General features: G+C 71.6%; 1 protein-coding gene across 2 annotated transcripts; it reads left to right on the top strand.

Moving 5' to 3' along the window:
• Positions 1–9,771: 9,771 nt before the first annotated feature.
• Positions 9,772–12,862, top strand: PCGF1 (polycomb group ring finger 1). 2 transcript variants are annotated; one of them, XM_027730621.2, is made up of 9 exons: positions 9,772–10,005; positions 10,537–10,642; positions 10,746–10,898; positions 11,428–11,499; positions 11,600–11,708; positions 11,826–11,859; positions 12,000–12,083; positions 12,169–12,249; positions 12,710–12,862. In XM_027730621.2, the coding sequence occupies exons 1-9, from the start codon at positions 9,910–9,912 to the stop codon at positions 12,755–12,757; spliced, it is 783 nt and encodes a 260-aa protein (XP_027586422.1). In that variant the 5' UTR covers positions 9,772–9,909; the 3' UTR covers positions 12,758–12,862. The 2 variants fall into 2 exon arrangements, with proteins under 2 accessions (XP_027586422.1, XP_027586421.1); XM_027730620.2 differs by having other exon boundaries at positions 11,997–12,083.
• Positions 12,863–14,732: the final 1,870 nt, after the last annotated feature.

Below are 14,732 nucleotides of genomic sequence, written 5' to 3'. Positions count from 1 at the left end.
TTCCACCGCACAGCCACAGCATGATCGCTCCCCAGCCCAGTGGTGGGCACCAGGATGGGGCGGATGGGCTGCTCCGGTCGCAGGGCCGATGCAGGACAGTCAGGCTCCGGCTTGCACAAACCCACCCTCCCCACACACCAAGCCCTGCCACGAGGAGCCTTCGTGACGCTGCAGGGTCTGCCCAGCCCTCCCGGGCAGGGGGTGGGACCCCAGCATGTGTCAGGAGGCAGACGGTGTCTCCCTCCATGTCCCGGCATCTGCCTCCATGTGCCAGCAGTGCCCGGGCTGACCAACGGCAGCTGCCGAAGTGCCAGGGGCCGGGGAAGGGGTTGTCCCTTCCCAGAGGAGGTGTGAGCCAGCCCTGAGTAGGCCAGTGTGTCGCATTCCCGAATCGAGCTGGAGCCACAGCTTCAAGGCAGCGAAGTGGCGCGGGGAAGGTGAGGGTTTGGCAGGGTCAGCACCCAACACCCACTGCCCTCCAGCTCCAGTAGCAGCCATGGCCAAACCATGGCCCCATGGCCCTGTGGCACCACAGCCTTGTGGCATCTTGTGACAACATGGCCATGGCCAGGGCCAGCACGGGCACATGGCCCAGACCAAGGGTGACCACGGGCCCTGGGCCCCCATGGCACAAGGACACAGGGCACGGCCCACAGCACCCCGGGGACCTCCTGACAGACCCTCCCTCCCACCCGCGCCCCGGAGGCCGCCTGCCCGCCGGCGGGGGCGGACACGGTTGACGCAGGTGGAGCCGCGCAGTCGGGGGGACGGAGGCCCCCGCGCCCCCTCCCCGCGCGGGGCGGCCCCTCGCCGGGACCAGATGCCGCCCGCCCGCAGCCCACCCCAAGGCCAGCGCTGAGTGATGGCTGCGGCTGAGAGACCCCGTACTGGGAGGGGCCGCCCCGTCCACCCTCCGCTGGCGCCAGGCAGGAGACGAGGACGTCACCCACCACCCCTGCACGGGGACGGTGCTTGCTTCGTCACCGCCGCGATGGCGGGGCGGGCTGGGAGGCGAACACGGCTCTGCTGGTACCGGGTGGGACCCCCACGGTCCCCAGCCTCCCATCCCACACCGCCCCATCCCCCCGTGGCTGGTGCTCGGCCCCAGCCCCACACGGCCCCGGCCTCGTCCCCACACGCGGCCGCGCCGCAGACGTGGCAGCGCCGCCATCTTGGGCGGGAGCCGAGCCGAGCCGGGCTGGGGGTCTGTGGCACCCGCACACAGCCCCGGTGCCCGGGACCCCCACCTGAGCACCTGCTCCTGCTCCTCGGGGGTGCAGCAACCAGTATCCCTGCCCAGCACTGGTGCTCAGCCCTCAGCACGGCGCTCAGCCCCCGGCCCCACCGGGACCCCTCACCGCCTCCCTGACACCTGTGTCACTGCCCGCTCACCCCGGCCCCAGCACGGGCCCACCCTGGCCTCTCCCACGGCACCGGCACCCTGTGTTCTGCACCAGTTCCTGCATGTGCTGGTCTGGGGGTCCCATCCCCACACATCTCACAGACAGCCACCCCCATCACCCCCATTCCCTGGGGCTCGTGGGTCTGGGGCACCCGCTCCATACACAGACAGGCTTTGTCCTGCAGTCCCATGGCAGGTCCCCCCACTCCACACCCCGTCCCCACGAAGACCCCTCATCACATCCCACTCCCCACAGAGCCCCCACCCCGCCCCGTGCACCAAGAGAGCTCCCACCCCGCACCCTGCAGAGCCCCCACCCCGCACCCTGCAGAGCCCCCACCCCACCTCCCGGCTGCCGCAGCCCCCGGCAGCCTCCCCATTACGATGGGACAGGGTCAGCACGCGGCGACCCCGGGACCGGGGAAGGGACCGGACACAGAGCACAGCCCGAGGCCGGAGCCCGGTGGGACCCCTCAGGCTCCGCCCGGAGCCGCAGGACCCTGCTCGGTGCTGCCATGGAGCCGCCGGTGGCCGCGCCAGCCCCCAGCCGCTCCCGCGGGCCCCGACGGCGGCGGGCGAGGACCGGGCGCGGTGGGAACCGGCGGAGCTCACGGTCCCCGCCGTGCCTGGCCGGTCCCCGCGCCCGCCCCGACCCGCACCGCACCGCGCCCGCCGCGCAGCACCGCCCCGACGGAGCCCCCGGAGCCGCCCGTGTCGTGTGAGCCCCGGAGCCGTCAAAAGCCGCCGGTAGCAGTCCCGCCCGCTCACCTGAGAGCCGGTCCTTGGCGATGCGGCGCGTAGTCTCCATCCAGGGGAAGGTGAGCCCCGGCAGCGCGGGCCCCGGCGGCGGCGCGGCGGGGGCGGCGGGCGGCGGAGCGGGCGCGGGCCGGTGCGCCGGGACGCGGATGACCCCGGCGGGCGGCGCGGCGGGCGCGGGGGTCACGTTCACGCTCACGTTCATGCTCATGTTGAGGTTGTAGGAACCGAGCGGACCGGCGGGGCCGTACCCGCCGCCGTACAGCCCGTAGTCGTGCTCCGCGGCCGCCCGGTGCGGCCCCGCGGGCTCGGGGCCGCCCAGGATCTGGTCGATGCCGAAGCTGATGGGCTCGTGGGGCGCGGGGGGACCCGGGCCGCTGCCCTCCCGCTCCATCGCGGCCGCGCTCAGAGCCGGCGGGGCGCGGGCATGGCCGGGGGGCGGCGGGGGGCGGCGGCGGGGGCGGTCGCGGGGTGTCCGGTGCGGTGCAGGACGCGGGGCAGGGTACGGGTGCGGGGCAGCTGCCGGGGGCGGGTGCGGGGCGGGTGCCCGCTGCGGGATGGGTGCCGGGTGCGGGTGCAGGCTCGGGGCAGGGTGCGGGGCATGGCTCGCGGCCGCTGGCGGCCTCGGGGCGGGAGCGCGGGTGGGCTGCGGGCCCCGGCGGGACGCGCTTTTCTGCCCCTCTCCATCCGGACCGGCCGAACTCCCACCGCCCGCGCCCTGATTGGCGGCCGCGCCCCGTGATTGACAGCCCGGGGCCCCGCCCCCGAGCTCCCCCCCCGCCGCTGCCGCCGCCCCGGGCCCCCTCCGCCGCTCCGGACCGAGCGGATGGTCCCGTCGGGTCCCGAGCGCCCGCGCCCCGCCCGGCCCCGGGACCCCCCCTGCGCCCCGACGTGCCCCGTACCCGTTCGTCCCGCCGAGGCGGCCGCCGGACCCTCCCCGGTCCACCGGAGCCGCCGCCGCCGCACCGGGCAGCAGAGCGGCGCTTCTCCGCGCTCCCGCTCCACCCGCAGCCCTGTCGGGTCTTCCAACCGGTCCTACCCCGCCCTGCCGGAGCGCACGGAGCGGCCCCGGGCCCGGCGCCGTTGTCCCGCCCCGGAGCGCACGGAGAGGCCCCGCGCCCGCCGCTCTCGGGGCACGCAGGCTCCGCACCGAGCCCGGTCCCGCCGAGCCCGCCCAGAGCGGAGCAAACGGATCTGGCGGCCCCGGAGCCGCCGCGCCCGGTACGGGGACCTGGGGTTTGCCCCGACCCACCATTCCCACGACACGGACCCGTCCCGAGGACACGGATTCCAGTCCCCTCGAGCTGCTGATGACAGTTGCAGGAACCCCGGGGCACCGACCCCGCGCCCACTTGCAGTTCCTGGGCCATGCGGACTCGCTGTTCGGGGGGGTGGACCCCGAGGTCCTCCCGCTGCCGGGACCCCCCGGCCCCGCCGTTGCCAGTGATGGACCCCGGTCCCCCGCCCTGCCTTTCCCGGTCACGGAGGCCAAGTCGGCCCCGCCGACGGGAGGTAACGGCAGCGGAGAGCGACGCGGGCTGGGCCGGGTCCTCCGGCGACTATCGCGACAGAGGCGCGGCGGCCCCGCGGGTGGGTCCCAGCGGTTCCCAGGCGGGTCATAGCCCCGGGTCAGGATCTGGCTGGGGGGAGGGGGGCCGCCCGGGCACCCTGGCGCCACCGGTCTGGGGCAAATGACATTACGGGGGGCCTGCGCCTGTAAATCACGGCGGCACCGGGGGCTGCAGCTGCCGCACCGGGAGCACCGCACGCTCCAGGGACACCCCGCATCCCAGGGGCACCAGGAACGCCCAGGGGCACCGGGGACACTGCACACCCTGAAGGCACCCCCCATCCCAGGGGCATCGGGCAGGCCCGGGTCACCGGGTGGTCTCAGACCCACTGCAGTGTCCCTGCACCCGCAGCTCCGCCGGGGCTGCACGGGCTCACGCTGGTGCCACCCCGGCCCCACTGTGGCACCGGGCAAGGGCGAGCTGCCCTTTGCCATACTGGGGTCACCGGAGGAGCCCCGTGCCGCGGGTGTGGGCCCCTGTGCACCCAGAAAGGGAAGGGGGACGCAGCACAGGGACCCTGCCCTGTCGGGGCTATGGCTTCCCAGTGTTCCTGGCTCACAGCCTGGCAGGTGCTGGGACAAACACCCAGTGCTCCTGTTGTGGGTTTTCCACCAGGAGAGAGCCCCCAGCAAAGGGGCTCGCTGTGACCCAATGGGGTGCAGCCGGTGGTGGTGGCAGCGGCGGTGACAGCGGTGACAGCGACAGCGGCGGCAGTGACAGCGGCGGCGGGAGGAAATGGCCGGTGCCGGAGGAGGAGGCGGCAGCAGGTTAATTGAACCCGGAGCAGGAGGCAGATGTTGCCATGCCCAGGGGCTGAAATCTGCCAGGCTGGGAGATGGATTGAGGGGCTGTGACGGGGCCGGGGGCGACGCGGGCTCACCCGGCGCCTGCCTGCACCGGGACCCGCCCCACGCCCACCGGGGTCTGCAGGCGGCACTCCCGGCCGGAGCAGCCCCCCTGCCTAGCACCTTCCAGCAGCAAGGCCAGGGCTGTCCCAGTAGGGTGCAGGGAAGGGCTGAGGGTGCTCAGAGAGTCGTGAGCCCCCTCCCACCCCAGCTGTGGGTGCAGGGTGCCCCTCAGTGTGACCGCTTCGTGCCGCTGGCCCTGTCCACTCAGAGACCCACCGGAATGGAGGCCGTGTCCCTGTGCCTGTCTGGGGGTCCCCAGAGCCACTGTGAGGCCAGGCAGGGTCTCTGCCCCTGGAACCCCCCACTGTGCCGGTACAAACCCTTCCTCATTCCTTGGCCACAGCAGAGACCCCTATATCCTTGGTGTGTGCCTTCTCCCACCCCAGGGGGCTGGACTGGTGGTCCTCACTGGGCACAGGGGACGCATCCCCGTGTCAGGCAGGAACATGACCTGGCACCCGGGTGGCAGGGATGGCTGTAAGGGACGCAGTGGAAAAAGGGGCGCTTGCCCAATTCCAGGAGGGAATCAACCTTCGGCCACTGTGGCACCAGGTCCTGCCACCGCCAGACCTGCAGCAGCAGCCCCTCACCCCGGGCCCCCCAGGCCACCCCGACCCTCGGCACAGCCGAGCTGGGAGCAGGGGGGTCACACAGGGGGTCTGGCCCCCGCTCGCCCCCCAAAGGGGCTCCTGCCAGGAACGGCCAGGGCCCTTCGCCCTGTCCCCCACCATGACCGGTGCAGCTGCCGGTGCAGTTGTGCAGCTTGGTGGTGACACGTCCCCGGTGCCGCCGTGCCGGTGGCCCCGTCCCCGACAGCGATGCTGTGGGCGCTGCTGCCGGAGCAGGGGGCGCTGGGACAGGTCCCTGCCCGCCCCCGGTGCCGCCGGCGGTCACCCCGGTGCCCCGGCCACCGCGGCGATGGCGTGGCGGGGACCTGGCAGGGCCCCACGTTCCCACCGGCCAGAGGCTGCCGAGCGCCCGCTCCCGCCCGCCCCCCCCGTAATCTCATTACCGCTGGACGTCCCCTTCTTCCTCCCGCTTCCCCCCAAACCCGCTGGCAAACTGGAGGGACAGTCAGCTCCTCTCTGGCTGCTGGGTTAATTCTGGGCTAATTAGATGAACCAGCCCAGATTGGATTACTTTAGCCTGCATTTGGTCCTCCAGTCCTTGGCTTGCGGCTCCCGGGGGAGCTGCTGGCGCCTCCTGCCTCAATCAGACACTTCTTAACCGCATGAAACACTCCCGGTGCCCCCCGCCGCCCGCCCGCCGCGGGCGCCGGCACCCGGACAGGGTGCGCGGGGTAAGGCGGCAGCAGCCGGTGGGCGCGGTGCCCACCCCGACCCAGCCGACCCGGCGGGAGGGCTGGGATGGGGATGGATGGGGCCAGAATAGGGCTGGGGTGGATTCGGGATGGGGTCAGGAGGGGATCGAGATGGGGTTGGTATAGGGCGAGGATGAGGCCAGGACGGGATCCATGTGGCCACTGGGGCTCCCGGGGCCCCGATGGCCGAGTCGCCCGGCCGGACGTCACGGTGGCCCTCGGCGTCTGCGCGGTGTCCTCGGGGAGGAGCCGGTGCCACATGGATGCGGGGGCGGCTGCACGGTGACGCCAACCCCCGGCTGTGGGGGGCTGCCCCCCCCGGGTACCACCAGGCTGCAGCCCCTGGGGCGGGGGACAGTGGGGTCGAGGGGCCGGGCAGCCCCCGCCCCAGTGGCTACCGGGGGCCCGGACTGGGGGCGCGGCTGGGAGCAGGGTCAGAGGAGCTGGGGGGGCATAGCCTGGGCTGGAGGGGCTGCAGAGGTGCTGTGGTTGCACGTCTCTATCTGGGGGGTGTCCCAGTGAGCCCTGCCCGTCGGGAGCACCTGCCATGGCCAGCTCCAATGCCAGTGGGGCAGCAGCTGAGCCCCCAGCCTTCACTGGAGTGAGGACAGTGGGGAGGGGGATAGAGCAGGGGGCAGGAGGGGGTACTGCAGGAGTGGGGGGCACACCTTGAGCTGCAGGACAGGCAGCTCCAGCCCCCCGATCAGTAGGGCCAGTGCCTCGGAGCCATGGGTAGGCACACCGGGACCCTCTCCCATGCTGGGTGCTCCTTAGGGTGCTTGTGTACCCCCATCCCTACCTCCCCAGGGCCCAACAGCAGCTGGGGGCTGCTGGGGGGTCCTGCCTGGCCAAGGGCTGCGGTGACAGTGCTGCCCATCCCAGTGGGCTGGGTGCCCATCAGGGGCTGCCACGTGCCAGTGTCCAGTGGCCACTGACAGCCGTGTGCCGGTGGCTGGTGGCCGCTGACAGCCACGTCGCTCAGGGCCTCGTTATCGAAGGTTAATTGGATTCTGTAGATGCACTCGGTGCATTAGGCAGGAGCTCAGTCCATGAGAGCCCAGCCCCCGCCACCACAATGAGGACCCCTGCCTGCCTGCCATGGACCCCTGCCCGCCTCACAGGGACTGCTGGGAGACCCCTGCCCACCCTATGGGGACTCCTGTCCATCCTGGAAGACCCCTGCCTGCCGTGATAGGGTCCCCTGCCCACTCCCTACCAGCACTGCTGGGGACCCTTGCCCATCCCACCTGCCCTGAGGTTCCCCCGCCTTCCCTGAGGAATCCCTGCCCACCTTACAGGAATCCCTGACCACCCTGGTGGACCCATGCCCACCCTGTCACAGCCCCCTGCCTGCCTTGCCATGGTTACACCATCCTCAGAGTGCCCATGGGGCCATGACCCAGCATGTGGGGCCAGTGTGGGGCTGGGACAGTGGCTCCAGCCATGGGGACGCCAGGACGGGATCTCAGCTCCAGCCGCGGTACAGTGGGACCGACCAGGGTGGCCTAACTCTGCTGGCCCGCAGCACTGTGGTGATGAGCGAGTCTGGCCTCAGCCCAGCCCCAGCCCTGCTCCCACTGCGGTCACGAACACGTCCGGCCTCGGCCCAGCCTCGCTCAGCCCCAGCGAGGGGTCTGGCCAGGAAAGCCCCCGGCAGCACTTCCCAGAAGGAGCCGCCCCGGCCCTGCCGCGGAAATGGAGCTGAATATCTGAGTAGGGCTAAGCTAAAAGCCTCAGCCCCACAGCCCCACGCGGCCCCGGCGGCTCCCGCCATCAATTATTAACGGGGAGATGGATCCGCGGCCTTCCGCGTGCCCGGCTGGCGGGGGCGGCTCCGGGAGCACCCGGTGCCGGGACCCCGGTCCGGGGCGGGCACTCCGCCCCCAGCCCCGTGGGGCCCCTGCAGAGCCACTCACGGAGCCCACTCCTTGCCTGGCGGGGGCTCCCGGTGCCGGTGCCATTGCCCGGTGCCGGTACCATTACCCGGTGCCGGTGCCATTGCCCGGTGCCGGTGCCATTGCCCGGTGCCGTGCCGCTGCCCGGTGCCGTGCCGGTGCCCGGTGCTGTGCCAGTGCTCATCACGGCAGCGGCAGAGAGCGATGCTGCCCCGGCGCGGGACCGCGCTGGCCCCGCTGTGACCCCCGCAGCCCACCGCCCCTCCCCGGATGGCTCCTGGCAGGTACAGATGGGGCCGGACCATCCCCAGCCGGGGGTCACCGGCCCCCGCCGCACTCTCGCCTCCCCAGAGGGGCGGGCACGGGGTGGGCGGGCGGCGGGGGCCGCGGTCCGCCCGGGGCGGGGGCTGGTCCTGCGCCTCTGCCCGCCGGCGCCCCGGCACCGGGAGGGGCTCGTGCTGCTGCCGGTGGGGTGCCGGGGCCCGGCCACACGCGGTGCGCGGCCCGGGACGGGGGGCTGGCACCGGGGGGACACCGGGGCTCGGCCGGTGCCGCACGGGGCCAAGGCTGAGCCGCTTTGATCAGTCGGAGGGGGCCGAGCCAGTTCGGCCGGTGGGACTGGACTGGGCACACTGGGCTGACTGGGCGAGCTGAGGTGATGGCAGCACGTGCTCTGACCGGGACCGGGATCTGGACTACGACCGGGACCGAGACCGGGATCGGGGCCAGGGCCGGGAGCAGGAGCCCCCGGACCCGCACTATCCCTGGCCGTGGCAGCCCGCGCAGAGCTGGTGACGGTGTCGGAGCAGGGCTGGCAGCGCGGCTCCGTGCCAGGAGCTCTGTGCCGGGGTGATGGATGCCAGCCCGAGCCTGGGGGGTCCGCCGTGGCCCCCTGCCCGTTCCCACTTCATGGTAAGCAGCAGCCTCTTCCCCGCCGCTCGGGCTTTGGTCCCGGGAGGGTGCCCAGTCCGTGAGGAGCCGTGGGGAGCTGTGGGGGGCACTGAGGGGCCGTGAGGGACCGTGGCGGCGCTTTCGGCTCAGCTGGGCTCCGCATTAGCGCGGCCGCTGCTTCCCCTGAGCCAACCCCCCGTTAGCACGGCTCCGACTGCGCCGGAGGGTCCAGCGCACCAGCACCCCGGATCCGACAGCGTCATCCACAACCCCGTCAGCACCCAACACCTGCCACCCCAAACGTCAGCACCTAGGCACCCCGACACCCCGACGCGCCAGCACCTCGATACCCCAGCAACACCCCAGCACCCCGAACAGCCAGTGCCATCCCCAACCCTGCCTGAACCCCGGCACTCCGAGCTGGCAGCACCAGAGTACTCCAACTCTGCCAGCACCCGGCATCCCAAACCGCCAGTGTCAGCACCCCGGCACCCCAGCCTGCGCCCCTGTGCACCCCGGCACCCCAGCCCGCAGCCCAGTGCCGGCCCCCCGCTCCGCCCCGTGTCCCCCCGCCCCGCTCTGCCCCGTGTCCCCCCACCCCGCTCCGCCCCGTGTCCCCCCGCCCCGCTCTGCCCCGTGTCCCCCCGCCCCGCTCTGCCCCGTGTCCTCCCGTGTCCCCCATCCCGCCTGCCCCGTGTCCCGCCCCGCCCCCGTGTCCCCCCATCCCGCTCTGCCCCGTGTCCCCCCGCCCCGCTCCGCCCCGTGTCCTCCCGTTGTCCCCATCCCGCTCCCCCCGGTCCCCCCGCTCCCCGCGGCGCTCTGCTGCCCCCTGCCGGCACCACGCGCACGCAGCGCCCTCTCTGATTGGCGGCGGCTGCTGCCTGTCAAGAGAGCGCCCCATCGCTATTGCCCTCCCCCAGGGCACGGCGGGTCCGGCGGCGGCGTCTCCCGGCGGGTCCCCCCGTCACGGACAAGTCTGAGGGGTCCTGGGATCCCGGGGGGTCTCTCCGCAGACCGTGGTTAGGGGTCACTACCGGGCCGAGCCCACACTACCCGCCACTCTACGCGACGCGCGGAGCGCGCCGGGAGTTGTAGTCCCGTCGCTCGCCGCGGCCCCGCCCCGAACCCGGAAGTGCGCGGGGCCACAGGCGGAGGCGGCTCTAAGATGGCGTCGCCTCCTCAGGGGGGCCCGATGGCCATCGCCATGCGGCTGCGGAACCAGCTCCAGGCCGTCTACAAGATGGACCCGCTGCGGAACGAGGCGAGCGGCCGCATCGGGAGGGAGGGAGGCACCGGGAGGAGGCGGCGGCGGCAACGCCGGGGCCGGCGAGGGCGAGGGCGGGAGGTGCCGCGGCGCCGCCGCTGGGGGGCGCTGTGAGACCGAGGGGCGGGAGAGGGGGCGGGGCCTGGAGAGAGGGGCGTGGCCAAGGGGCAGGGCCGGGCACTGGGCTGGGGGGACCCGCGGCCCCCCCGGTCCCCAAAGTCCTGTTTTATGGCAAAATAAGGGAAGACGGGGGACAAGCCTCCCAAAATCTTGTTTTCTGGAGTAATAAAGGAACATGTAGGGCCAGCCCCCCCCAAAGTCCTGTTTTATGGCATAGTAAGGGAAGACGAGGGGGCAGCCCCCCAAAATCCTATATTCTGTCATAACTAGGGAAGACAGAGTGGCCTGCCTCTCAAAATCCTGTTTCCTGACACAATAAGGAACGGCAGGAGAGTCTCTGTGAGCCGGGGGATTTCCAGGTGAAAGGGTCTCAGGGGGCTCTGGGTGACGGGTGATGTGTCCCTGCAGGAGGAGGTGAAGGTGAAGATGAAGGAGCTGAACGAGCACATCGTGTGTTTCCTGTGTGCTGGGTACTTCATCGACGCCACCACCATCACCGAGTGCCTGCACACCTGTGAGTGCCCTCACCTGTCCCTGGGGGTCACGGGGGGGCTGCACGCCTGTGATTGCCGGGGGGGTGCAGTCCCAGCCCTACCCCAACCTGTCCCCGTCCCCAGTCTGCAAGAGCTGCATCGTGAAGTACCTGCAGACCAGCAAGTACTGCCCCATGTGCAACACCAAGATCCACGAGACGCAGCCGCTGCTCAACCTCAAACTGGACCGGGTCATGCAGGACATCGTCTACAAGCTGGTGCCCGGCCTGCAGCACAGTACGGGGGGGCAGGGGGGCACAGGGGGGCACGGCCTGCAGCACAGTACGGGGGGCACAGGGGGGCACGACCTGCAGCACAGTACGGGGGGCAGGGGGGCACAGGGGGGCACGGCCTACAGCACAGTACGGGGGGGCAGGAGGGATCCTGTGGGGATGAGGGATAAGTGCCAGGGCAGGGGGGGCACAGAGGGAGGGAGGGAGGGATGGGGGATGTGGGAGGGAGAGCTGGGGGTGCAGTGGGGAGGGATGGGGGGCATGGGAAGGAAGGATGGGAGGCACAGGAGACACGTGGTGTGGGCACTGGTACCCCATAGTGGAGAGGGAACATGGGAACAGGTGTGAGGGATGGCAGGATCGGGGACACGTCTGCGAGGGGACAGGGATGGGGATGGGGATAGGGACAAGGTCCCCAACCTCTGGTGGGGGCTTGGTGCAGTGAGAGCAGTGGGAGGGCTGAGGGCACCCAGGGACTCCCCTCGGGGGCACACAGGCCCCAGAGGTGTCCCTGAGCCACCTCTCACCCCCAGGTGAGGAGAAACGGATCCGGGAATTCTACCAGTCCCGTGGCCTCGACCGGGTGACACAGCCCAGCGGTGACGGTGGGCCAGGGGGCTACGGGGGGGGCACAGGGGGGCACAGAGGGCAGCCAGCCAAGGTGCTGGGGCCACAGGGGGCTGACTGTGCCCCCCGTGTCCCCAGACACGGTGGGGGGTGACCCCATGGGGCTCCCCTACAGCACCTTTGACCACTCACGTGCCCACTATTTCCGCTACGACGAGCACGTCTCTCTCTGCCTTGAAAAGCTGAGGTGAGTCCAGGGGGGCTGCAGCCTCTTGGCAGGGTGGGCAGGGGGCACTGGGCACAGCAGCACCCCAGGCCCCCAGCCCTGAGACTGGACACGTGTCCCCTTCCCTTCCCCTCGCAGCTCCAGCAAGGACAAGAGCAAGGCCGTGCTGCAGGTGAGCGGGGTCCCCACAGCCCCTACCCCTGACCCCCAGCCCTTGCCCCAGGGCTTGCCTGGGTCCCAGGGTGTGTGTGGGGTCCTGGCAAGTGCATGGGGTCCCCACAGCCCTCTGCCCTGCTCTGTCCCTTGCAGCAGAAGTACGTGAGGTGCTCGGTGCGGGCGCAGATCCGGCACCTGCGGAGGGTCCTGTGCCACCGACTGGGGCTGCCCCTGCAGCACGTGAGTGGGGTCCGGAGGGGTCAGACTCGGGGGTGGTCCTGGCCCCGGGGGGATCCCGGCCCCCCTGACGCAGCCCCCTGTGCAGGTGCAGATCCTGTTTGACAACGAGCCCCTCCCTGACCACATGACGATGAAGCAGCTCTGGCTCTCGCGCTGGTTCGGCAAGGTGGGCTTTGGGGGGACGGCAGCCCCCGGTTCGGAGGGGGCTGGGTGACCCTCCTGGGGGGCTCAGGGCTGTGCTGGACGAGGGGATTGAGGATGATTGATGTCAGTGGCCACAGTGGTGACCCAGGGGGTCCTTGGCCCCTGCACGTGTCAGGGGATGGGGGGTCTCTGAAGGGCTTGGCCATGTTCGGGGGGGAGGGCCCTGCCCCAGGCAGGGGGTCCTGGGCCGGGGTTTGGAGTCCTAGGCTGGGATTTGGGGGTCGGTGCCCCAGGGGGATCCTGGACTGGAGTTTGGGATCCCTGCCCCAGGGCGGGTCCCTGGGTTGGGGTTTGGTGTCCTGGGCTGGAGTTTGGGGTCCCTGTCCCAGGGCGCAGAACCTGGGCTGGGGTTTGGCATCCCTGGGCCGGGGTTGGAGGTCCCTGCCCGGGGTCCCCCAGCCCTGACCCCCCCATCCCCGCAGCCTGCGCCCCTCCTGCTGCACTACAGCATCAAGGACAAGAGGAGGTAGGGGCAGGGGTTGGGTGCTGCCTCCCCCCGTGCAGCCCTGCTCCCGCCCCCCATAACTTATACCACCCTTCGAGTTTATTTTTGGAATAAAATTGTGGAAAAACCCCTCCGGGTCCCTGATCTGTCTGGAGGGGCTGGGCTGGGTTTGGGGTGGGGGCCTCTGGGGGGTCTGCTACAGGGGCCTCTGGGGGGCCCCCTCAGTACCAGCACCTCCAGGAGCAGGGGGGGGCTGCATGGGGGAGGCAGTGCCCCCCAGGTGGGCTGCAACTGGGGGGGTGCTGAGCCGTGGGCTGCAGTATGGGGGGGCTGGGGGTGCACCGTGGGCAGTGGGGCTGTGATGGGGGCTGGAGGGTTGCAGCCCCCTCCCTCCCCATTCCCCTGCCGTGCAGGGGGGGTCTCACAGCCCCTCACCCCCGAGCAGATCGATCCCTGTCACGGCTGCCTGGTGCGTGTCTGGCCCCCGCGGGCCCCCCATCCTACATAATGAGCCATTACAAAGTCATCGGCCCTTTGATTGCCAGGGTGTCTCGCGGCCCCCCCGCCCCACACGGCCCTAATTACCCCGGGACAATATTCCACCATCTGGATCTGCAGCCACGGGCACAGCTGCGGGTGTGGGGGTCCCGGGGATGGGACCCACGGTTACGAGGCCCGGTGCTGCGGGAGGAACGGCCGCCGGATCCCGGTGCTCCCGGTGCTCCCGGGAGCGCAGATCTGGAGTGGCCCTGGCCGCGGCACAGGGCTCGGGGCCGGGTGATGGGCACCCTCGGCGGGGTGGTGACAGTACCGGGCCGTGCCGGGCGGCTGTCGGGGGTCGCTCCCCGCCCTCGCCCCCCCGAGCCGGGCATCCCGTCCTGGGTGGGACCCCCCGGCCTCGGTGCACGTGGCATCGGGTGCCTGTGCCCACCCCCGGGGGACGCGCCGTGGCCCGTCCCTCACCCCCGGCCCCGCGCCGGGATCCTCGCCCGGGACCTCCCCGCCGGGGGATCCGGTTACGGCCCGGCCCGGCCCAGCTGTCGGCCATCGCTCAGCGGGCGGGGGCGGCCGGGCACCCCCGCACAAAGCCCCCGCGAGGACCTGCGGGACGGGGGTCTCCGATGAGGCTGGAGGGGCGGGGGAGCAGAACGGGGGTCTCAGTGAGGGTGGAGGGCTTGGAATGTGGGACGGGTGTCCCAAACAGGGCTGGAGGGGTGGAGGAGTAGGATGGGGGTCCCAACTGGAACCATAGGGATCGGGGTGCAAGACTAGGTTTGCAACTGAGGCTGGAGGAGGAGGGGTGCGGGGTGGGGGTCTGAACCAAGGCTGGCTGTGGGGGAGTGGACGGGTGGGTGGACGCGGGGATGGTGAATGGAGGGATGGATGGACGGACAGACGGATGCCGGGGGTGGTGAGGCGGGGGCCGTCCTCGTGTCTGTCAGCAGTGGCTCTGGCAGCCAGTTACAGACGGCAGAGCAGGAAGCCCCCCGGAGCCCCCCACGCCCCCCCAGCCCTGAACCCCCTCCCTTATCAGCGCCGGCCCTGGAGGAGCCTAATTCAAACCAACTGCGGGGCTGACGTTGGTAAATGAGCCCCCGCCTGCGGCCTGGCCCCAGCGCCTATGGGGGCTGCCCCAGAGAGTGGGGGAGATGAGAGCTGGGGGTCCAGCGGCGCAGGGGCAGGTGCTGGGAGGGGGTCCTGCACCCCCGAGCTGCAGTCAGGCCAAAGGCCCTTTGATGTGCCCCGTCATGCTCCAAGGGGGCTAATGGCCCCCGGCTCCAGCCCGGCAGGGAGGGAAACCTGAGCCCCCCGGCGCCCTGTCCTTAACCTGGGGGGGCAGTGAGGGGTCCTCAGCTCTGCCTGGCAGGACCCGGGCATGGCATGGACCCCCATGACCGGGTGACAGGACCCCCAGGAGCTCCTGGGCCATGTGGGACCCCCAGGGCTCCCACTGGGGATGGTCCCAGGCTGGAGGGTCCCAGTATCTGGATAGGGGGATG

Source organism: Pipra filicauda, unplaced genomic scaffold (genome assembly GCF_003945595.2).
Source record: "Pipra filicauda isolate LSUMZ 115617 unplaced genomic scaffold, ASM394559v2 scaffold628_size223124_pilon, whole genome shotgun sequence".
Classification (NCBI taxonomy): Eukaryota; Metazoa; Chordata; class Aves; order Passeriformes; family Pipridae; genus Pipra; species Pipra filicauda.
Note: the sequence above shows the minus strand (reverse complement) of the source record. Positions and strands in the feature narration are given on the sequence as shown.

Coding starts and splice junctions, on each gene's coding strand:
- PCGF1 (XM_027730620.2), top strand. CDS start 9,910: ATGGCGTCGCCTCCTCAGGGGGGCCCGATGGCCATCGCCATGCGGCTG. Junction 10,006..10,536: donor TGGACCCGCTGCGGAACGAG/GCGAGCGGCCGC, acceptor GTGTCCCTGCAG/GAGGAGGTGAAGGTGAAGAT. Junction 12,084..12,168: donor TGGGGCTGCCCCTGCAGCAC/GTGAGTGGGGTC, acceptor CCCCCTGTGCAG/GTGCAGATCCTGTTTGACAA.